General features: G+C 38.0%; 1 protein-coding gene across 1 annotated transcript in view; it reads right to left on the bottom strand.

The window, feature by feature from the left end:
- Nucleotides 1–575: 575 nt before the first annotated feature.
- Nucleotides 576–25,803, bottom strand: part of LOC126351366 (very long-chain specific acyl-CoA dehydrogenase, mitochondrial) — a 75,639-nt gene continuing 50,411 nt past the window's right edge. The window contains exons 7-11 of the mRNA XM_050002597.1: nt 16,787–17,050; nt 13,040–13,208; nt 7,685–7,872; nt 4,437–4,649; nt 576–1,058 (exon numbers count right to left, since the gene is read on the bottom strand). Of these exons, the coding sequence (XP_049858554.1) occupies nt 921–1,058; nt 4,437–4,649; nt 7,685–7,872; nt 13,040–13,208; nt 16,787–17,050 (972 nt within the window). The 3' untranslated portion in view covers nt 576–920. The remainder of the gene's footprint in view (nt 1,059–4,436; nt 4,650–7,684; nt 7,873–13,039; nt 13,209–16,786; nt 17,051–25,803) is intronic.

Here is a 25,803-nt window from a genome sequence, read left to right as displayed (position 1 = left end):
AGAAGAGTACTGCATCAATGTAGCCTGCACTCTGTTGTGGAATAGAAGTGTTAACATTGGTGTAAGAGATCTTCAACCATCATGATATCACAGTACTTACTTATGCGGACCTCAAGTCAATGCATAACAGGTAGACAAGAAATTTTGCTCCATACCAGTTTCTTGAATTAGTCAATGATACAAAAAAATAGACTTTATTTAAACATACAAACAGTATATACAAATCATACTTATCACCTAGCAGTGAAGTTCAAACCTTTTTTGCAATATCAAAATAATTATTTTAATTAAATCTGTATGACAGATGGTATCAAAGTGTTAAATACATTGTATATTTGATCTATTTCACAATTTAATATGAGAAACACACATTGAATACATACACACACACTGCTCTTTTTTCATTTTTAAAAGCTGCGCGCCATTTCTTTGCTTTTAATTTCGGAAAAAGAAGTTACTTTAGATGCAGGATGCAAGCTTAAGGGAAAAAGTGTATTTGTCATGGCCTTGCTAATATTAAGTACTGATTGGCACCAGCTGATAGTGTGGTGAGGGTTTTTTTTAGGGGGGGGGGGGGGGGGGGAAGAGTATTGTCACTGTCAGTTTTGCAGAAAATATTTGAGAGTAGAGAGAGCTTACTTTGTAAAGCAATGGTATGCATCCTGATGATGAATACTGACATCCAGCTTAACTACAAGTATCAGTCGAGTGGCAAACACATATTTTATGTGATAAGAAAATCCCCCTTCAGTGTGGTACAGATAACAAAAATCAGTATCCGTAATGTAATAAAATTAAAAATTATAGAAATCAGATCTTCATACAGAAATAAAATATGTAAAAGTGCAATACTGTTGAAACTTTTCTGAAAAGTTCCGCGGAGACTAGTGCTTTGAAATATATATCTTCAGTAATTCATGTTACAAGTTGAGAGGGTTTAATTGAACCAGGCCGCCATTTGTACATATATTTTTGGAAAGTTCACTCATCTTTTTAAATGTGTCAAGAACATCTTCACTTGCAGTTGCTTGAAGATTCTGCTCGACACGTTTTGAGGCCTGTAGAGAAGAAAGAGAAAAGTAGCAATTATTTTTCAGAACATGTAAGTAGCATGGAAAATATTTCAAGACGATCTTAAATTACACACTGGTATACATTTCTCCTTCTTATACAAAGTACAACAAGATTGTCTCCAGTAACAAATCTGATTTCTGAATAAGAAACCTGCTATATAATCTTTCCTTATACACAGACTATAGATGGCGTTAATACTACCCACTTTGGGTGGTTAAACTTAAATGGTTATAATTTACTTATCGAAACATCTAGCACACTTGATGTTTTTTTGCATGCCTCTTCATGGTGTTTTAGTGTAATTAAATGATGGAATTCAGTCACACTGGCCTAGAAACACCCTTCTGCACACTTTCCAAACCACAGTGATGAATTCACTGCACTTCCAGGTTTACCATTTTATGAGTATTTTGGAATACACTTCTACATATACAAAACTAACATTTTCTAAAATGTTTAGGTTAGTTTACAGCTGAATATAAGTCCGTCCTATTCTGATTATTAAACTTTAGAAACCATGAAGGCACTCTGATAAAGAAAAAACAAAGTCCAGTTACTTTGCACTGTCCTCACAAATAATTTTCCAAATGACTTTGAATATTGTCAAGGTATCTTTTACGTGGTTGTCCAAGAGTTCTTTTCCCATGGTAAGCTCTTCTGCACACTCTTAATGATCCACTTCAGTGGTGACTCTATGACATGTTGATGGCCACCAACGACCGTAGCAGAATCTCATACATAAGTTATGTGCCTGCTGGGCTGGCAGTGTAACAGCTACCTATGCATAGGGCAGTCAATGTATTAATTTCATTATGATCAGTAGTAGTGCAAGATGACTAATGTGTGATGATGCAGAAAAAGCACTTTGAGATGAATCTATAGGATCCAAAATTTAATTATGCACTATGAAAAATTAAGTTACTTGTTGTGCCAGGCAGCGCTAGCTTATGTATGGAGTTACTCCAATCTCAGTTGCTTCGGAAACTGAAAGCTCATTGTACAGGAAGAGTGTCAGTGAGGTTCTGGAAGGTATCGACAGGGATGTGGAGCCTTACTGACTCAAATGCCATGGTCAGGTGCACTATGTTTCTTGGTTGAGGCTCAATGGTGCAAACAGCCCTATTGAAATGGTCCCACAGATTCTTGAGTGGGTTTAAACCTGGGGAGTTCAGTGGCCAGAAGAGTATTGTAAATTCATTCTGGTCCTTTTAAAACCACACATGTACATTGCGAGCTGTACAACACGTTGAATTGTCCTGCGGGCAGGACTGCACCATGGTTTGGATTCCACGTAAAACTGTAGTTCCCCCTATAAGTGGCCAAGTCAGTTCAAAGGTTGGAAGAAGGCAACTGTGTAGCACCTCCAACAGGACCAAGCCTAATACAGTACTGCAGTGTTCAAAACAGTCTTCGGATCGGTGACTGCTTTGCTTTTAAGGCTGTCCAAGTCAACTGTTGATGAAAGTTAAGACATGGAGGAACAAGCACATCTAAACCAAGAACAGGCAAACCTCATGCACAGGGGCCACCAAGCATTTGCAAAGGGTGGCTGTAAAAAAAAATTGCATGGAATCAGCTCAAGGAGTCAGTCTTGAGTTTTAAAGTGCTACCAGCAGTCCAGCTTTAACAGTGAATGTGGTTAGGGATTTACAGGGGTGCAATATTGAGCAGCTCCTCCTATGCCCAACATTTCTGTAGTCAATGCTAAGTGATACTTTAAGTGGTGTAAAGTGGAATGCCACTGGAAATGAGTTATTTGGTGTGATGAATTCTACTATACGAAGTACCAATCCAGTAGAAAGCTTTGGGCTCAGCATATGGCTAAATAACATTACCTGCCATTATGGGTAATGTCAACAGTGAAGCATGGAGGAGCTGGTGTTATGGGGTATGGTATGGTGTGGTGTGTTTCCCCTTAGTGTGCTTAAGGAAATGCTAAATGTAGTAGGATACGAGCAGATTTTACAGCATTGTATAGACTGCTTACAGTATATGAACAGTTTGGAGACAATGACTGACTGTTTGAACATAACAGTGCACCCTTTTATAAAGCAGCATCTGTGACGCAATGGTATGTGGACAACATTTCTGAAGTGAACTAGGCTGGCCAAAGTCCTGACCTAAATGTAGTGGAACAACTTTGGGATGAGTCAGAACACAGACTTTGGTCCAGATTCCAATGTCCAACATCACTACCTACCCTGGTTTCAGCTCTTGAGGAAGAGCACATTGCCATTCTCCACAAACATTCAGACACATGAAAAGTGCCCTCAGCAGAGCATAGTAATGTCCACTAATAGGTGTCATATGAATATATCACCACACTATTACAGTACAGACGGTCCAGTTCAGAGAGAAGTGTGTACTCTTTTCATCACCATCATCACCACTTTGAGCACTTTTTTTCCCCATGTAAACATAATATGAAATATTCTCCTATTATGATTCCACCTTCTTTATTATGTAATCTAAGTCGACAGTCTGCGTATGCTTCCCTTGCGATATGAAATTATAATTACTTGAATAAAACCTCACATTGAGCCTCCCCTTCCCACTGTTTGTTGATTATTACAAAGTTCAGACCTCCATCTCGTCCTAAATTGCTTCAGATAATTCCTAAATTTTCCAAAATCATTCCTTGAACAAAGCTGCAGCCAATTACATCCCTGATCCTCCTGCAAATCACCTTGTCATTCACAACAGACATGTTGGCATCAAGTAAAACTATAATCTTGTAAGCTGTTCTCCCATCATTTTAAGCTTTTTGACCATGGTTTTCAATGGTTGGCAATTGGACTACGGTGGGAGAGACTTACTGCAGCCTGACTACTTGACATAACTGTACTTTATCTCAAAAATCTACAATAAAACATGTTAAGGCTCCTCTGGGATAAAAGATGACATACATAATTTATTCACCTTCAAACAATGGAAAATTGTACACACTTATTCACTTTGTTAATAAGGACTAATTTTGAAATTCAAGCCCCCAAAAAAACCCGCAGGTGCTTCAACATCCCTATTCCAACAGAATATTTCCTTCAGTGCACTATTAACCACTTTTTAATCCAGCTTCATATATTTGTGATTCACAGCTTTCACTACATGCTCATTTGAGGCCCAACTACAGTTATGTGCTCCCTACTAACTTGTATTGTCATCATGACATTGCATTGTCTGCTGGAGAAATGGTGAGAAACTGCAGAAAATTATAGAATCTAAGGTTTGGCAGTTTGTGCCTTCTATTCAGTAGTTCACTGGCAAGGATATCACTTACAGTATCGCTATAATCTACATACTTGTTCCTGTTAAATCAGAAACTGGAATGTGTGTATCTTAATTTAAATACCTATTTAACATACCTCTCGACACCAAATTTCAACAATCATTTGTTCATATGCTGCAGATTTCAGGTTACTATTCAAAGACTTTGTTGCTCTAGACAGAACTACCACCATCGTGTAAATATCAATTGCAGCATTTGCCAGTCTATTCAAAATAAATTGTTCTTCAACTATTCCTCGCCCATATTTGATCAACGCAGATTCCACAGCACTCCCGTATGCAGCAATGGCCTGAAAATAAAATTAAATTAGCCCTGTCTTCTACTGTCAATTAAAAACAAAAGCCATTGAATTACATAAACTGATAAAATGTAGTCTTGAAGTAGTGACTCCTCATGCGCGATGTAATGCACATTTGTAGAACAGCAAAAATTGTTAAATGTCGAATTAATGTTGACATTGTATAGTTTGGGTGTGTGTTACTGTATTGATAGAAGACCTTTTAATTCAAGTGCACCAACAGTTTGTTTTGTAATAGCATACATATGTTTAAAACATGTCATTGCCAAAAAGAAGTACTGTACGGTAAATTTATTCATCAAAACAGGCATCTCTTTTAGTATTACAAAGGAATATATAGTATGTGCACAGTTTATTAAACAAAAATATATACATATTACATACGCATTTCACATGAACAATACACACAGTATACAAAATTAATGTTTACAGAAATCCTTTATTTTGGCCTGTCTAAGCAAGCCTACACGCTTACGAGCAGCTAAGTCACGTACTTTTTTCATTACAGATATCTGAAACTGGTCACTTTCATCTTGGGCTTCAAACCATCGCAAGGCAGTATCTAAACAAGTGAACGCCTCAGAAGCTGTTGGTATACTTTCATCTTCACTTTCTGGAGCACTGATTGATGAGATGCTGGCAGCGTCATCTTTATCAGTGACGACGTTTACAATCTCTCTGTCTTGCACGATTTGGTGTCCTGGATCTGCATCATCGATATTCATCCATTCATAAACGTCTTCTTCATCACATTCGTGGCAATCTATTTCTTTTAGCATACCGAGAATTTCGGACGTATCATTCTGTTCGTCATTTTCAATCATACCTTGTGAATTTTCTTTTGTGTCCAAAATTTTATTCCAGGCTTTCTTCAAATTCTCTTCCTTTACGCTATTCCATGCTGCGCTGATCATGTAGGACGCGTTTTTCAAGTCAATATTCTTATGATTTCTTAAGAGACTTTCTTCTCCATCCTCTTCTCTTTCCAACAATAACTTACGCAACAATTCTTTCCTGTAATATCATTTGAAACTCTCAATAACGCCTTGATCCATGGGCTGTAATAAGGAAGTTACGTTAGGTGGAAGAAATATTACCTTTATGTTCCGCCAGCGCGGTGGCCCAGTGCGGCAACTGCTGTGGGAAACTTGGTTTGGGAGTGAGGGGGATGATGGACGGTAGGGTGGGAGAGTAACAGGTGCAAGCGAGTACACAATTCGGTTAAGCGGTCATTTGGTTGACCGATGTTCAGATAATCGACGCTCTACTGTATAACATTAACACGAACATGCTCCATGCTATCCCAAAATTTGAATAGCTTGAGAAAAGGGGGGGGGATGTATTAGGCAGCTATGGCATAGTTTAACATGAATCTGTATCTTAAATGACTGCAGAAAACCTTACAACTTTTTACCCAGCGATTTGCAGCAATGAGTATGAAGTGTAAATAAGCAACAGTAAAGTTTTTGCATCTTGTGATTGCATTTCTGTAAAGCTTGGTCAAGATATTGGGAGCAGTGGCATTCATTAACCACAGACAACTTCTGAAATCTTGCTAAGGCAACTGAGGCTGTATGGCACTGTGGGTTTATCAGGCCTTAAATGGTTGTCAACAATGAGGGTGTTATTTTTGGGAGTCAGCTAACTCTTTTGTGTATCCCACATAAGGAAGAACAGTCACCAGGCCACATATGCCACCTCTAAGTATCTGTAAAAATACAGTTTATGGTCTACTTTTTAAGCTCCTGTAACCTTCCTAGCAAAGGCATTACTGTCAGTGGTTCTGTTTGTACTATTGAGGCATTCAACAGTGGGGGAAGTTCTGAGCATTCTTGTTTTCTATTAGGTCTTTTTTAATTATTAATATGGGTCAACAGGTGAGTTTTTCATGATATACGAGATACTAGACACTTGGCAGCACTCGCTGGATTTTACTGAGATGAGCTATGACAACTTTCTTTAAGCAGAGATAAAAATCTTCAGTGTTCCTTTCCATTTTGTTTGCTTTTGGAAATTGGCCATCTGTCAGACAAAAAATTATCCACGATTGCGAGTGGGGAACGAAAGAAGTACACTTCACTGTTCTTGGTGACACCAACCACAGTTCCAAAAATCATTTTGCTTGCAGCTAATTGTATATTTTCAAATGCTCCCACTCATCTTTAACATGGTGAACTCTTTCAGTCACCAAGACTAAATAAAAATTTAAGCTGTGATTCTCTCAGTGTTTTCACAATTAAAGTAAGTATTCTGATGCATCTGCACTGTTTCCCTCTCTCGTAATTGGCCTCTGTCTTTTCAGCACAATACTATGGCTGCAAGTATGAAAATGGAGGCAGTTGGAAATGAGGAATTTGGTACATTTAAAATGCTCTGTTGTGTAAGATGGTTCAGACTTATAAATTGTCAAAATACAAACACATTAGCTGTAGCATATGTAACTCAAGATGTCTCCAGAAAAAAAAAGTGTCAGGAGAAACTAACCCTGATAAAATCCAAAGAATCATTTCTCTGACAAATGAAGTAAGTGGGCGCTGATGACCACGCTGTTTAGCGCCCGTAAACCTCAAACACACACATGAAGTAAGGGGTAGAGATTAAAAAGTGGAAGGATAGGCAGCAACTGGAAATCGTCAAGTCAGATCTATTTAGATTACAGGGGAAGGGGGTGGATACAGGACTTTGAGAACAAAATACACTAAATGTTATGCTAACGTATCTAGAACAACGAAGTAAAAAGAAGTGTAAAATAATCTGGTAAATAAAACAGTCTCTTGCAATGCCATGGCAACATGGTAGTTTCCGTAGTGACAGGTAACAAAGTAGCCAAACTTCTTGGGTAGAAGCAGCTTTGTAACAATGCAAGCCCCTTTTCTAGTCTTCACTTGTGTAAAGATGGTCTGTGATGCGCAATAATGTAGCAGCACATTTTTGCTGCAGTGCTCAGGAGAAAAATGTCTACACCCTTAGCTCATTCTCATGACTGTGTTGAGAAATATGAACATATTGCTATGCTTGTTTCATACCTTAGAGGCGAGTGTGGCAGAAGATGAAAGATTGGGATGCACAACATTAGACAATGATGGAGGGCTGGCCAAGCCAACAGATCGAATAGCTCGTTTGGTTGCCTCACCAAATATAAGTCCAAGGTTTGCTGCAGGGTTCTTAAAAGCCTTCTGCAATTCTCGCAGATGAGCTCCAGCATACTGAATACCTGTAAAACAAAATGGTTATATTGATGTGGCTTCTGTGTTAACCACGAAAATCTTATTCGAAAGTAATTACTTTAGACTAATATACAAGGGCCACATACACTGGCAAATAAGTGACAGGTAACGCCAAAGCCAGTTCCCAGAAACTGGAAGTTTGTGAATACATTTTGTTTGGTAAATGTGCAATATTAAGTTCATAAAGTATCATTTAGCCTGAAAAACAATACAAATATTATCGATTGACTTTGATATTGAGGAACTCACCATTTCAATGGCTCAAACTTTTGATCAGAATGAAAGAACCCATTTGATAGCAAGCTTTTGAAATTATTATTTCTTGAATGCATGGTTTTGCTACAATATGTACTGATAAAATTCTCTCGTGCTACCAGCTGGTTGCTGCCCATCTTTACATAGCTGTGCTGCCTTCTGCGACGTCACTGGTGCTCCCTCCATTACCATAGACTGCCATCTTTATTGGCATTTTGTCACAAACTTTTATTCTATCATTTATTTTATTACAATGTCCCAGAAGCTATTGGATTGTGTAGTAACAGATGTCTCTTGTAATGCAATACTATGTCTGTTTTCTAGAGCATACTTTGCTACCACTGATTTCTCATGGTACCGATGGCAAAAGCATCTCTTGTTCTGCACAGCACTGTTTGATAGTATGCAGCCTGAGTGACATAAAACTGTCTACTCCTGATGTTCTGAAACCTGCTCCTTCTCTCTCTCTCTCTCTCTCTCTCTCTCTCTCTCTCTCTATTTTTATTTTTTTTTTTTTTTTATTTTTTTTTTTTTTTTTTTTTTTTTTTTTTTTTTTGACATCCCTCATGAGCTGTTTAATTTTCATTTCTTTAAGCCTGAATCAATTTTATGTCCCCTTAACGGTAAGCTGACCTTTCCTTTTACCGAGTCACAGAACAGCAAAAACACAACAAGTTTCTTTGAGTCCTCCTGGGGGTCCTCCTGCTTCCGTGCTTTCGGAAAGATGGCTTACACCATCTGATGGTGGTTGAAGCCATTTTCCTTCAAAATCACCAATTGAGACAGCTACCATTTGATCCACCAAGGGCCTCAGAAAAGAACATTTCTGGGGTGGATGATGATAGATTTTAGCGTGCAGGTATCAGTCTGCGTGGGTGAGTTTCTGGTAAACATTGTGACTGAAACGCCCGTTTGCTTCATGGCGGACGAGGAAGTCAAGGAATGCCAAGGCACCATCTGCCTCTACCTCATGAACTTGATGTTATCACAGATACTGTTGATGTGGGGCAAGAATATCCCATCTTTTCACATCCATGAGATCACACAACAAACGTGTCATCAATGTAATGATAAAAGCAGCTAGGCTGTACAGGAACTGTGTCCAAGTCCTTGTCCTCAAAAGTACTCCATAAACGTGTTGTCTGTAGTTGGCAGTCTGTCTGATTAAAATATTCTCCACCGTACAAAAAAAAAAAGGTGGCATCGCAGTGTGCTTAAACAAATCCACAACAGCACCATGAAGAGATGATGATTCCATGTTTAGCCTTTGTGAAACACCATATCAACACTGCTGCAGCCAAGAAATCCTGCTGCAAGAGAGGTTGTGTCACACCAGAAAGCAGTTAAATACAAATGGCTGCGAGCTAATAGCCGCCCATCTGCAGCTGACAGTGTTACTTTCCGCTTTGGATTGGGAATGGATTGATGCAGCCACAGTTGCACAATAAATGTCATCACAGAGAACAGCCAAGGAAAGGTAGAATGGGAAATTCAACTGGCTTTCACAGCAACAGTACGGGGCAGAGCAGAAAACAACAGAGCACGCAGTTATCAACACGACTATGAGAAACATCGATGCATGTGCCATTTCGGCTCTTACGGGGGGGTCTTAATTTTACACCCTCATCACATAGTATCCCTTTCACTGACATAATAAGTGGCGTGGCACAAGCAGTTCACAAGAAGCCCAATGAACCTGCTGGAGAAATTCATTGAGAAACAAGCCACATTCTCTTAAAATCCAAGCTGCCAACCTCGAACATGAAAAGAGCTGAATGTAATGATCTTAAAGAAGTCTGTAATGATCCTCTCTTCATAATCCTGCCAGCTGACAAATGCAGTTCAGTGGTCATTATGTAATGACCTGACTGATGCAAAGGTTTGGTTGATGCTGGAGGAGAACACACATGAAAAACTTATCAAAAGGACAAATGCCCAGAATAATGAGGAAGACATCAGAGCTTCTAAAGAGGTCTTCACTGGAAGAGAATATCATAAAATCTCCTTCCTATGGCACCTCTACCATCTACTTTGAGTGGCCTTCGAACAGTTTACAAGAAGGACACAACTCTATTCCCTTCATGTTCGCCATTAGATTGCCACTTTATCGACTTGTGAAACAACTAGCCAGCCTCTTTACTCTGCATGTTGGCCACTGTGTGCACCACATCAACAGTAACTTCCTCAGTCATATTAAATGCCTGTGTTTTGGAGGAGGAGATATTATGGTCAGCTTTGATGTAGTGTCATTCATGTGTGTTCCCATCAAGTATTATATCGATCTGCTCTCCCAGTTGTTTGGTGACATTGTTGTGAATTTATTTAAGCACACACTGATATAATTATTTTTGTACGATGGAGAATATTTTTATCAGATGGACGGTATCATGATGGGGAGTCCGTTAGCTCCTTTTATAGCCAACTTGTTTATGAAGTTCTTTGAAGACATTGCCCTGGACATGGCTTCTACAAAGTGTAGTTGCTTTTATCGTTACACCGATATATTCGTTGTCTGCTCTCATGGATGTGAAAACCTGAGTGAATTCTTGGACTGCATCAACGATATCCATGACAACATAAAATTTGCAATGGAGGTAGGGACAGACGGTGCCTTGCCATTACTTGACATTTTTGTCTGCCATAAAGCAAATGGATGCCTCAGCCACAGCATTTACTGGAAACCCACCCACACAGGCCAATATCTGCACGCTAACAGCCATAACCTATTGCAGAAACATTCTGTTCAGAGGACATTGAGTGAAAGATGTCTCAGATGGTAAAAACCTGCTTAAGAAACTGAGCCATTAGGGAAAGTTTTCAAGGAGAACAGCTACAACTACTACCAGATTTCTTTCCAAAAATCTTAAGCAGAAGGATCCTGAGGAGGATTCTAAAAAGAATATGTCTTTGCCATTCTGTGGCTCAGGGGCTTTAAATCCATTTCTTCTTCAGGCTTCAACTGAAATTCGATGGGTCATTAGGCCAGTGAAAGACGATGCAGGCGTCAGAAAGCCAGGACTATATAAAATATCGTGTGGATGTGGACAGTTCTATGTCAGTCAGATTGTGCATACTATTGAACAGTGCTGTGTAAAACACAAGAGATGCTTTTGTTTTTGGTACCATGAGAAATCAGCAGTAGCATAATATGCTCTAGGAAATGGAAATCAAACTGCAACTGAAGAGACGTCAGTTATTACACAGACTAATAGTTTCTAAGACATTGTCATAAAAGAAGCAATTGAGGTACAATTTAAGGTTGAAGCAAGTGTGGCGGGCGAGCACTGAAAACATTACCTTCTATGGTGCTGGAGTAAGCACAAGTGACGTAGCAGCAACCAAAAGACAGTCACCACATGACACTGCCAGAGGATTTTAAACCATTTGACATGACTGGAAGCTCGAAAGAATTTTAACACTATCATCTCTCATTTTGTACCAGAAGATGAAGAGATGGTGTGTGTTTAAGTATCAAATAGCTTGGTGAACCACTCTCAACATAGCTCAAGAGAGAGAGTTATTATAAGGATGTAAAGGAACTACGAAGGTCATTGTGACATAGTGAAGGAAACAAGGAGAAATTTGGAAAGGAAATTAAAGTTCTGTGAGAAGACATAAAAACTCTGAGGTTTGTTGATTGCTATGTAATTCTGTCAAAGACAGCAAATGACTTTGAAGAGCAGCTGAAAGGAATGGCCAGTGTTTTGCAAAAGAGATTGTAAGATGAACAACAAATAAAGTAAAAGAAGTGTTATGGAATGCTGAATTAAATCTGGTGATGTGAGACAATCAGATTAGGACAGAACGAAGATTAGTGTTTTAATGCACCATCCACAATTAAGTCATTAGAGACGGAGGACTACTTCTGATTAGTGAAGGATGGGTTTAAATAATTTAGGGACATAATAGAAAATCTAAATCAGGTTGCAAATTGGAACAGTTGTCATCCTGAATGAGTCAAGTATGCTAACTGCTGTGCTACCACCTTGATAGATTAGGTTAGGGACACTAAAAGTAGTAGAAACGTTTTGCAATTTAGGCATTGAAATACAATGGCCAATGTAGAGAGAATATAAAATACCGACTGGCAACAGCAAGAAGAAGAGTATCTGAAGAAGAGAAATTTGTTAACACTGATTATTAATTTAAATCTTATGAATTCTTTTTTGAAAGGTATTTGTCAAGAATGTAGTGTTACACATCAGTGAAATGTGGATGAGAAACAGTTCAGATTAGAACAGAATAGCTTTTGAAATGTAGTTCTACTGTGGAAGATTAGCAGAGTTTTTGGACAACTAATGAAGAGGTTTTGAATTTTACTGGGAAAGAAGAAGTACATATTTTTCCCACTATACCATAAGTCTGATAATTTGCTTGTTGTGGTTCATTCCAGTCTATAGCAGTCATAAACGGAAAGATGGTAGTCTGAGGGCACAAAAAGTATGGTCTGTAGGAAGGATGCGGAAGACATTCCCACCCTACTGACTCAGTTTCAATTCAAAATGAGGCTGTGTGTTATTGTGCTTCAGAAATGTCTAGATGTAGCAGACAACATTTATGGCCTGTCCAGGTTCAAGAAAAATCAACCAGTATATAACCCTCTGCATCCCGCAAGACTCTGCCCGTAACTTTCCAAGCAGGCCACATTGTCCTTTTTTTTCCAATGGTAAATCCAAATGTTGCCATTCCATACTCTGGTGTTTGGTGTTTCATTTCAACCTCTTAATGATGGATCCAGCGTACATCACCTGTCACAATATTCACCAGTTGTTCTCATTTTGAAATCTCTGTACAATTCTTTGGGCCTTAATTTTCAAAGCAGTTTTAACAGTAAGAGAGAATAAAGGGGTGTAAGAAAGACTGTTTCATAATATGTTGTTGAATTATAATTTTACTTACCAGTCAATGCCACAAACAACCTTAATATGTCATTTGTCCCCTCAAAAATGCGAAATATCCTGAGATCTCTCAAAACCCTTTCCAGTCCACAGTCCTTCATAAAACCCATACCACCAAGTATTTGGATTGATTCATCTGTCACAGTCCACGCAGCCTCAGAAGCAAATACCTGCAAAAAAACAAGACAAAACTCTGCAACATTATATGTAAGAAACTGGAAACTGTTGTAATTAAGCTATGGAAAACCCAATATGGAATAATGAGAATATTAGGAAAGGATAGATTGCTACTCACCTCATAGAGGAGGATAAGTCACAGACAGGCACAATAAAAGAATGCTATAATGTGAGCTTTAAGCCAATAACCTGCCTTCTAATGTACAAAAGACACACACACACACACACACACACACACACACGTTCGGGGGCCAGAGATGGTGGTCCTGTGTGTGTGTGTGTGTGTGTGTGTGTGTGTGTGTGTGTGTTTCTATGCCCGAAGAAGCAAAAGATCACATTTAATAGCAGTCTGTTTGTTGTGCCTGTCTGTGACTTATCTGCTCTATATGATGAATAGCAATCTATCCTTTTCACAATATTGCCATTATCTACCCTTGTTGTAAAACTGGTCAAACATTTATTTCTAGCCACATACAAATGTAAGGTTGTATTAATTTCAGATATGTGATGAGTCTTCTCAAGTTTCAGTTCATAATTTATAAAACTGGCCTTTTCCCAAACTCCATTAAGGCAACTAAGTGAGAAATAAGCATATCAAATCCCCTCATGCCTCTTTATATACCTTACCTGCACCAAAGAGGAACTGGTAATTAAATTACAAGGTCAAGTGAACGCTGTTAAGAAATTTTACATCCATGTTGCTGAACATTTTGTGCAGTACTGGATGAAACCAAAATTCTTAATTAGATTTCTCTGCATTGTTTCCAGTTTTCTTTTGTATCTCTTGGGACACCAATGAACTTTACACTTGGGTGTTTCATTTAATACGATCACTGATCTCCTTTTCTGCAGCTGAAAACTAATTTTTACATTTTGAAACCTATAGTTTGTGTGCAGTGAACCAAACTGCTCTGCTACTTGATCCCTACTGTAAGATTTAACTTGTGTTCCAGATGGAGTGAAACCTTTCCCTTTGCTCCACTTACTAGGTTATCCTGGCACAACTCATGACTCACAAACTGCCCACCAGTTTTGCTTCTGCAAGTACCTCTCTTCAACCTTCCAAAGGAAATATCAAATCAGCACCCTTTCCTCTGCAGAGTGAAAATTCATTTTGCTTAGCCACTTGTTTGCTTGTCTCTGGTATGAAAAGGCAGGCCTATGCATCCTTGCTCATCATCAGCAAAATAATGTTAAATTTGTGTGTGTGTGTGTGTGTGTGTGTGTGTGTGTGTGTGTGTGTGTGTGTGTGTGTGGTGGTGGGGGGGGGGGGGGGGGGGGGGCAAACAAATACTTCCTCCACCATCCACTGCTATTTCAGCATGAATATTTGAAAATTGAGGCATCACTAGTATTCAACATCCTTGAAAAAATATGAAAGAACAATGTACATACATGATACATAGTTCAATATATATTTTCAAATCAGTAGAAGTGGTATGTTGATATCTAATATTAAAGAATACTGTGAAATTTTTATTTTTGGGTTTCCACACTTGAACTGGTACAAAAGGAACTCTTCTACGGCACCCTTGTTCATCTGTCTGTCCATCTGTTAAGACCCCCTTTTCTCAGGAATGAGTTGAGATACCAAGTTGAAATTTATTTCAAATACTAAGGTCGATAGTATGTTGGTGGTGTACAAAAATTAATCATCCAAGTCAGTGCAGTCAAAAGATATGGTCATTTATTGATACTCAAAGGCTCACTCATCGAAACCTATGCATGAACTATCCATATACTCAATTACATACTTAAGTTCGTACAGAATCCTCTGAGAGGGAGTCTCACTCACACTTGTTGGAACTATTTTTCCAAATTCAAATGAATGGTGTTTGGTAAAACCCATCACATGTTACAATACAGTGACCTGATATGTCTTATTATTCCTAAACCACTATGTGCTGTGGGTATGAAGTCGAAATAACATGGTGACAGATCCAGTAAGTATAATGTCTACTCAAATTTCCACAGATGAGATGTGCAATATTTTCCCACATATACTAACCCACAACCCCACTGTCTTTTACCAATTTTATAGAATTGCACTCTTTCTAATCAATGACTCCAGTATTGTTTTCTGCCAAAATGAAATGTGTTGTTGGCACATCTATCCATGTTATCTGTGCCAGCATAGGTAGGGTTCAGAGTAGGGTTATGTATTCTGGAAATAAGACAAAGCAAAAGCTTTGGATATCTAACAAATTAAAAAATCTCTCTTTTTTATTTTCTTTATTAAAGTTAGCTGCCTGATATTTAGCAATGCACACAGCAAACAGTGAGGAAACTATAAAATTTCTAGGAGACAGTATGCATGGGCAGCACTTACCTCCATGAGGTGAAATTTTAGTAATGCCAATAGACCCAAACATGTATTCTTACTTTTTGCAACTGACAGATTTTGTCTGGTTTTACTGTGTCTATTGGGAGTACTGAGATTTCGTCTCCTAGAGGTAAGTACTGGCCACACACAATGTCTCATTGTAATTTTACAGATTTCAACAGAAAACTGATGACGACAACGATGATGATGATGATGATGATTGTTTTATGATATATATGGATATGTTACATAGACACTAATGTAGCAGTAGCACATAGCCGCTGCTGAGTGGGAAGGAGGAACTTCTCATAGTAGAAGATTTCCTGTTAATTTTATAATATTAACTTACACTATTAAATTTTGCCTTAATAAACACAATTTATTTAGTGCATTTAAAGACAGTTAATAATTATAGCTGTTTCACTTTGTTCACTTATATGTTGAGCGATTCCACAGACCTAATTCAAATCTTCTGTAAGATAGTTTCACTTTTGAAAGGATGGAATACATCCTTGTGGGGAGACATATGAAATAAGCATTTCCGCGGCGCAGTCAGAAGAATAACAACCTTAAAATAAGGAAGCAATGTAATAAGAGGTGCAGTTTGTAAATGAGATGGTGTACAAGTTGGGAGGAAAAGAATGTTTGGTTCTGAGTAGTGTGGACTTTATTCCAGGGTATGGCTCCAGAAAATGACAGTCCTTGTAGATAGGTTAGTTCCACACTGGGAAAGTATTCCACATCTAATACGGAAGTTCCAATAACACCCAGTATGGCACAGGAGACCTGTTTGTGAAACAAATTTGTCATGTAATGCTAGACATGATGGCAGTGATGAGATGGGATGCACATTTGTGTAACGAATAAATGGCCTTACAGATAATTTTACCTCAACTGAACTTGTGAAACTTCACTATCAGAGTGAAGCAGTTACTGAGAATATGTTTGTAACATCGTTCACACTACTACTCATTACGTAATCACTATTCGCTTAAATGAGATGTTAGCCTTCAGCAGCAAAAACCATGAATTTGAGACTATAAGCAACACTTTTGTGCAATATAATACTGGTATTTGAATGTCTCAGATCGCCTAGTTCAGTAAGAAGGCCCAAAAAATCCTAGATCCCAAACACTAGTTAAGTGTTATTTTCAACATATTCCAACATATTATTTCTAAGCCACTCTCAGGCAATAACACATCTCACAAAAACAGCGCTGTCACTTATGTTTACTTTTATTCATTTACCTTTGAAATAGCAGCTTCAAGTTGGAAATCAACAGATCCACGGTCCATGTTTCCACTAATCATATATGCTAGAGACTCTGTAACATACTGAAGCATTGCCATTCGAGCAATCTTTTCTTGAATACTTCCAAAAGTGTCAATTTTTCGACCAAACTGTACCCTTGTTGTGGCGTGCTCTACTGCTTTCTTTGATACTGCTCGCATTGTGCCAGCAAGTGCTGCAGCCATCCCAAAGCGACCATTGTTTAAAATATTCATTGCAACCTGTGAATGAAATAAAAAGTCTCGTGTAAGTACAGAACATTTTATTAATATTACTGCCTTCCTACCTAACATTAGCAGAATCTAACTTGACAAATGCAGCCCAGCATCTGCATCTATTAATTTAATTTTCATTATGTTAGGATTCCTGAAAACCCCTTTCTACTTCTTTAAGATTCAAATATAATGATAATTACCATTTCTTGGTCATGATGTGTACATGAATTGCCACTTTCTAGAAATAAATGTGCCACAATGAGCTGTTTTTATGGAAGTAGTGACACCAAAAGAGCCACAATGGTGAGTGGAGGAAATGCAGATGCTGCTTTTGCTGTGCTACAAGGAAATCATTACATTATAGTGTCGTCAAATACTCACTGAGTTGTTACTTCTGTGTTAATAAACCCTTGCAAATATTTAAAACTGCTGCTACCTAACTATAAACAACCCATGGAAGTAGAATGGTGACTACTTAAGAACTAGAGAATTGCTTCGGTGGAGTAAGGGACATGTTAGGAACACTGAACAGCAGAATTCAAGGAAAATGTGTTAACTACGAGAATGAAACAGTGATTATAAATATGCAATTGACAAGCTAAGATGTTGCATACAGGAAAGAATGATAACAGCTACACACAGAAGAGGTTGCAATATTTGTCCAACAACACTTAATAATTTTTTTTTACTTAGCCATTCTTGAACTGTAGACTGCTCTGCATTCATTTGAAATAGCATATGGTGAGCATCAAGTGTATTTCAGTTATGAAGAACTAATGTTATGGTATGGATACATTTTCTGTCATGCCATTTTGAGAAAACTGAGAATGTGCCCTGCAGTAACAAAAACTGCTCAAATGTACTGTGAATAAACTGCTCAATAAACATTTTACACCACCTGCATTTCTATAAATGTGTATACATTTATATTCATGTGCAGCTGGGACTGAAAGAATAAGTCTTCCAAAACTACAAAGATATTGTGAAATAAAAACAAAACAGTAATCAAAATGAAGGCAGCCTGATCGAAAGTACACATTTTAAAATCCTGAATCTGCTGTTGCCTCACCTCGTATATTATAACATGCCTGGACCCTCTTAATGTTGAGTCAGGGCAACTCCAGCTCATCCTACTCTTTGACAGGGGCCCCTCCTGAGGTCACCCAGTACCAAGCATGCTCCTTACATGGTTCAGGTCAGCTGATATTGCAGGCCATTTCATTCAGTTGATTCTGGCTTTCTGGAGGGAAGTGTGCTTGTGGATTATTGTCTTGAAAGATGAACTCATTGTCAAAGTACTGAATTTAAGGCTGGGGGATTTTGTTCCAATATTTAACAGCCCTCTACTTATCCTCAACGGTGACAAGTGGTCTGGTACCTGCGACTGATACCAATCCAAACTGTGATTGAACTACATTCCTGCTGAACCTATGGGTCTGTATGTATGTGATGTGCATTGATGCGTACCTGGCTACCTCCACACTCTTCTACAGTAATTATTTGGAATCAGACCAATCACACATCTGTCAGTGAAGAGAAGCTGATTTTGAGTCAGGTTCCACTCGTGTTCCCTTGCCCACCATCTTTGTGTACCACAGTGCAGTTCTGCTTTATTTCCCCTCCTGTTTTTCATTATGGGTGCCTAGAGGCTACATTGATCACAATTTTGGGTTGATACAACCTTCCCAGTTTCTCCAAAAAATGCAGCACTTATTTCTATTGCATTTTTCTAGTGGTACAGACAAGCTGTAATTTGTAGGTAGCAGTTATCAGCTGGTGGTGTTGGCCACAGGCTACCACTGTGAGGCAAATCTTCAATGTTTTGTGTTTCATGATGCCATTTAAAGTTCAAATGACATCACTGTGGTCCATGGCAATTCAGAGGGTAACCTCCTATGGTGATCACTGTGAGGTAACGGGGGAGTTGTAGGACCCCAGAAATTCTAAGTTCGGAGTTGGCATGGCCGAGCTGGGGCCTCTCTGCAGGCCGCGGCTAGGCGGCGGTCGCACAATGGCCGGACCATGTGGTCCATTGGCCACATGGCTGGAAATTCCATGCTGACACTGTGTTGATGAAGGAGAACATGCCACAAGTGCCAAAGATGGCCGACTCTGTGAAACAATCATGACAGACATTTCACAGTTTGTACAGAAATTAATAGTAGCCAGATGAGTAATGATACCCCAAAACAAACATGTACATTACCATTATCAGCACCATGATTCTGATGGTGTAATCAGATTTTCAATATCTTTATTAGTTTAAAGTTTAGTATCTGACTATAAATTATACAAGTAACACACAACAATGAATTTCCAAAATCTAAATGGTTTATCTGATTGAGTTGATTGACATGTCTTTAGAAAGCTATTAGTGTAAACCTAAATTGGTATAAATTACAGGTATGTAATACGAATAGTGCGCGAGTTATTGGAGGTCAAAGTGGCTGATTACTATCGATCGCGCGTCAGGCTGTAAGTACTCCACAGTTACACGGAAAAACGGTAGCAGCATGCTTATAAATATATCTATTCATCTGTGTCTTTGTTTATATCCGATATATACTCTTCATGAAGAAATTGCTTAAATATTTACTGCACCGAGGCATTATGTTACTGGCCTACTTTTGCTTGCTATTCCTTTGATATATGTTTATTTAATTTGTTTATGCATTTAATAATGTATGTTAGAGCGTGTTTATGGTCCAGCCGTAGGAATATTTATTTAATTTCAAGTTATTTAAATGTAAACACAGTATTTCGAATGTGTTTCATGATGTTTGTGAACGTGTGTTAGTTTGAAGGCACTCATGAATGGGAAGACTTGATGAAAGTGGGAGAAGAGTACGGGAGAGGACATGGGAGAGTCCGGCATGACGGACGCACAGTCACGTGAGAGAGACTTAGAGAGGGTGGAGCAGTTTGCGCGTGGTCGTGAGAGATATAAATACTTCAGTGTGTGGACCTGTGAGATTTACGAGGTTTTTACAGTGAAGATGTAGTATGCATTTAGAAGTGAATATCTTGCTAGCTATGTTGTCATTCATAACTAATTGCTGCAGTAGGAATCTATTGTTTCCCTGTTATTCAACTTATATTTTATTTAATTGCTGCTGGACCATCGACACCAATAAGTAAATGCAGAAACATACCACATTCTCAAAAGTACTTCTACTATAGTACTCATCATTTAAAGTTGTTAAGATAGTACCTGCAGATTTTATTTATTGTTATCTTATTTATAAATTTCTATGTTACATTCACGATTGCCGAGTGATGAGAACCTTTGCTTCGAGGCATGCTGACAAACTGAACAGTATAAGTGATACACATTGTCCAGTTCATCACTGGACATTAGTGCATTCTATTGAAAAGCACTAAGAACAACTTTACTTTTACTTCTGTTGCACCAGTGGCTGTATATAGCGATTTCCGGTAGTCAGGAAGAGTACTGAGAAAGATTCTTGGTTAAAAAAAGAAAAGTATGCAAGTTATGAGGCTGACGTAAAACATTATTTAGCAGTTTATGTACCCAGTAAAATATAACATAACATGAAATTAAAATTTAAATGAAATAATATGCGTGCTTTGATTGAAAATGGTCACAGATTTTTAGTGCAAAGCACTAGAACTGATAGTAAAACAATAAGTAGTGCCCAAAAATCACAGATTAAAAGTCGTGTGTTCTTCATTCAGCACAACAATTAAACAGAATATCATTGGGAAGGTAAACATAACAATAAATAAAGGAAAGGAAATATGAAAATACTGAAACTGCTAGTGCGAATCATACGAGACACGTTTTCCATCATCCAGAACTCCATATATAATCTGAACCTTCATTTCTGCAATGTCTACACATTGCAACCAACGTCATAGCATTCAATCCAGTAAGTTATTGCTGGTGTATTCAGAACTTCCTATGAAGTCTTCACACAAATTTATTTGCAGATAGTTTAATGGACTTCATATTCAGCTATATATCAAATCATTATGAGTCTAAGGACATGAAAGGGAGCCACTGGTTGAGAGGGGAATAAGGAAGGTTTGTAGCATACTTTCCACGGATGTAGAGCATACAGCCAGAGAAAATAAAGAGAAGTTTGGAAAAATAATATTAAAAACTAAGATTCCAAGACTTACCAAGCGGGAAAGCGCCGGCAGACAGGCACATGAACAAAACACACAAACACACACACAGAATTACAGCTAGTAATTCTGTGTGTGTGTGTGTGTGTGTGTGTGTGTGTGTGTGTGTGTGTGTGTGTGTGTGTGTGTGTTTTGTTCATGTGCCTGTCTGCCGGCGCTTTCCGGCTTGGTAAGTCTTGGAATCTTTGTTTTTAATATATTTTTCCCATGAGGAAGTTTCTTTCTATTTTATTTACATCATCATATATATAGGACTTGTTGCTTGGAAAAGATAGTGTCTTCCAAAGAAGTTATAAATTGAATCTTAATAAAAATAAAGTGAGGGTAGTGCAGCTCCTGTCCAGATAACAAAGCTTCAAATAAGTTGCTTGAACAATCAACTCAGTTTAAGTTTGGGTACAGAGGTCAGACAAGGTGTGGTTCAATCAAGTTTGCCAGCAAGAAACTGGAGGGAAGCTTGGCTACAAAGAGATATTTAGAAAATATAAGGAATCAGGGATAACTGACAAGTATATCAGAATAAGGATGGAAACAGCTACTATGCTATGCCAGGAGAAATAGAAATATTACAAGGAGCTAAAAGAAGAAGCTGATGTGGACTGTATCCTCACATGAAATGACACGTATACCAAACAGTTAAAAAAAATTAATGCAGAAACATTTATTTAACTACGGAAAATTCTGGTTGGAATAACAACAATATTATGGAAAGTAGAATGGACATGTACAGAGTGCTTTGCAGAACCACTAAACTGTGATGACCCCAGTGAGTCTCTTCCATGTGAGGTACCAGACACTGTAAACAGCAAAGCAGAGATTCCCAATGAAGACAAAATACAACAAATAATTAAAAACCTAAAAAACAATAAGGCTTTTGGTGAAAAATTTCAGGAGGGCTAATAAGGAGTGGTAGACTGGTACTGTTTAAAATAATTATGAAACTGTAAAGAATGTTTGAGAATATAAAATTGTCTGACAACTGGAAAATAACCATAACTTTCCCTATACTGAAAAGGAACGACCCCTGATATGTGATAACTATAGAGGAATTTCAGTCCTTAATTTAAGCTACATAATTGTATCTCACTGCCTACTGAAAAGAAAAATCCCAATTACAGAAAAAATTATAGGGGACTATCAATGTGTTTGTAGAAGGAAAAAGATCAAGTAAACAGCATTTTACCCTTAGACAAGTAACCAAGAAAGGTTTATAACATAACGCTGATATTCCACGGTTTTTGTAGAGTTCAAAAAAACTTATGATAGCATACATGGAGGGACAATTATCACTGTCTTTAAAGAGTTTAAATTTCCACAGAAGTTAATATGTCTGTACAGATATGTTTAGAGGAAACCTGTTGCAGAATAAAGACCAGTACAGGAAAGTCAATGCATTTTGGAGTCAGAACTGTTCTTAGACAATGTGACTCATTATCTCAAATACCTTTTAACTTAATTTTATAAAAAATATAAAAAATTAAACCCAGTTGAAGTAAGACTGCATAATAACATAATAAACAGGCTAGCATGTATGGACGATGATGATGATGATCTAGTAAGTTGTAGCAAAGAGGACTTTCAGTTCATGACACATTCTTACAGGAATATTGTAAGAAATGAGGGTTACAAATTAATTAGGAGGAAACAGAGTACAGGGTTGTGGGCAAGGTAAGCAATGATGGTACCCCGTTTACAACTGATGAATCCATTTTTAAAAGATTAGAAATGTTTAAAATAACTGGGAAGCATTTTTAGAAACAGAAGAGAGTGAAAATTGAAATTAAGACAAAGATGACAGTGACAAGTAGAGCATATCTTGGTTTATGATGCAGTAGAGCAGTTTTGGGAAGTTTGAAAATCAGACTATAGCAGAATTTTAATTTTCTCGGTAGCTCTTTATGGGTTGTAAACATTTCCATTAAGAGGAATAAACAAATAAAAACTGCTAGACTTTGAGAGGAAGATATTTGGTTCCTAGAGAGATCCTCTGTCACAGGACTGGAGGCTACTAAAAAAAAAACAGGGACTGTCCGAAACTGGCCAAAGGAAGATTGATGTGAGCAGGGCACCTAATTAGGATGGAAGAGAAAAGGCTAACTGCAGTTAATGTTCTCAGGATCCAGGGAGGGAAGAAGGGACTGAAAAAGAGCACAAATAAGGTGGGAGATTGATATCAATAGGGATACAGAGGCAATGGTCCTGAGAATACCAGAATGTACCACAAAAGCCAGAAAAAGAAATGACTGGTGGAGGAATGTAGTGAACAATTATGGTCTTCCAGACCAAAGTGACAGTTAAGAAGAAAAAGAAGATTTCTAAAGCTTTTTTGTCAAAAACTTTGGCACTATATATAATAATCGAATAACAAACTTTAGAAGGTACTGACAAAATATCATCGATAAAGATAGCGCCTTAATGTGATGGTTAAATAAAAAAAATCCAAACCCTCTATAAATTGCATTACTGAATAATGGTGTGCTTCTATGTATACAGCCGAGTTCCTGTTTCCATTTTAAGCACAATATTTCGACAAGTTACTCAGTAGTCTCCTTCCTTCAAGTGCTGCTTTTATTTCTGTTATGTGTATTCGTTGCCTACAAGTTTATCAGATTTTCCGACATTATTACGCCAATAGAATCTATAATTACGCTGTCTCAGAACCTGAAAGTTTGCACATCAATGTTGGTCTTGTCATATTTCATTTCATAACTACATTACAGGCAATGCTTCACAACAGCTGATCTGCTTGGGTGCTTTAGTCGGGTGTGTCACTCCTCAACTGTACTAATAGTCTCATCAACACGAGACATGCCACATTTGTGTTGAATGTGGTACACATCCAGCTTTCGGAAAGACTGTCTTTAAAATTACAAAGAAGATTTTTTATCTTTGTTGCTGGAAATGAAACACACTGGATGCCATGTTTTAGTTCCAATTTTTTAATCTTTCTAGATACTGGGCCAGCATAAGGTAGATAAGCATGATGTACAGCAAGGCTGAATACTGTTTCCTATTTTGTTCAATTGGAGGGGGGGAGGGGGGGAGGTTACATTCATAGTGCAACAGATGAATTTGGAGAGGAACCAAAAGCTATAGAAGGAATTAAAACCCATGGTAAGAAACTTTTGATATTTGATAAAGATATTGCAGAGTTAAGTAAATAAGCAGAACAATTAAAAGCATTGCTGGCTCAGATGGAAACAGCGCTCAGCTGCTCCTATGACATGAAAATTAATAAATATTAAAAGAATAGTGATGAGTAGCCAGAACAGTTATTTAATGATTGCTTGAAGTGGAGTATGTCAAATCCTTGGCCTATCTAGGGAGTAAAATTACATCAGATGGAAGCTGAAAGAAGTATAGTGAAAGCCAGATCTACCCGGGCAAAGGCTACTTTAAAAAAAGAAGAAACCTTTTCACATCAAGCTGCATAGACAAACATCTCAGGAACAACTTCATAAACATGTGTGGAGCATTCTGTTGTACGTAAGTGAATCATGGGCACTTTGAGAAGCAGAAAACACAAATAGCCTTTGAGATGTAGGGCTACAAATAATGCTAAAGACTACCAGGGTAGACAATGTGTCAAATAAATAGGTGCTCCAGAGTGAAGGAAGAAAAACCATGCATTTGGAAGTCAATCGAACACAGAAGGTACATCTGAGCTGGCTACCCGCTGAAACATGATCGTGTCATTAAAAGTATCATTCAAGGGACAGCAGAGGAGAACAACGCAAGAGGCAGACCTAAACCAGAATACATAAACCAGATCGTGAAGGATACCAGCTGTGCCACTTACACCATTCTCAAGACAAAGAATGAAGAAAAAAAAAGCACAGCAAGCTGCTGCCAGCCAACCTATGGTTGAAGACCTAAGAAGAAGGAGAAGAAGAAGACAGCAGATAAGAGCTCCTTTGCTTCTCCTCTTTTGTATCAGTGTCAACCTCATCCTGAGACGTTCTTGATACTGACTGTGACACTTATTCAATTTGATGATCTAAGCACCCATTCCATTGGAACACTATTCTTAGTAGTTGTAATTCTTACCTGAGTTTCTCCTTGTCTGCAAGTGTCTGTGCTCAATGGATCAGAGTAATTAGCATCATCAAATTTCTTTGTAATGGATGATGATGGCTCGAGGCATGGAGGCAGAGGTCAGTGTACATCAGTTTTCTATAAACGCTGTGTCCCAGGGATTCATTTGATTTTCTTGTAACTAACACACCGAGGAAATTTATATTCATCTGTTTTTCAAGTTTCATTGTGAATTCTGTATCAAGATAGAGTTTAAATTTTTCAGAAATTCTTTAAGCTGTTTCATTCCAAGCAGCCACATTACAAACGTATCAGTCATGTGTTGATAGAAACACATTGGTTTTAAATTGGTTGATTCTAGTGCCTCTGCTTAAAAGTGTTCCATGTACAGGTGATAATATTATGTTTCATTCATCACCATACCATAGATTTGCTCCTAATATTTTCTGTCAAACAGGAAATAAGCTGACATTGAAATAGGCCTAAAAAGTGAAACAATCGTTAAACTTTTCCGTTATTAGTTCCATCAGAAAAGGGTGTAGGTGTTGCTGGGAATCAGACGTGGCTGTGAACAG

Source organism: Schistocerca gregaria, chromosome 1 (assembly GCF_023897955.1).
Source record: "Schistocerca gregaria isolate iqSchGreg1 chromosome 1, iqSchGreg1.2, whole genome shotgun sequence".
In the NCBI taxonomy this organism is placed as follows: domain Eukaryota; kingdom Metazoa; phylum Arthropoda; class Insecta; order Orthoptera; family Acrididae; genus Schistocerca; species Schistocerca gregaria.
This window is presented reverse-complemented; position numbering and strand designations above follow the sequence as displayed.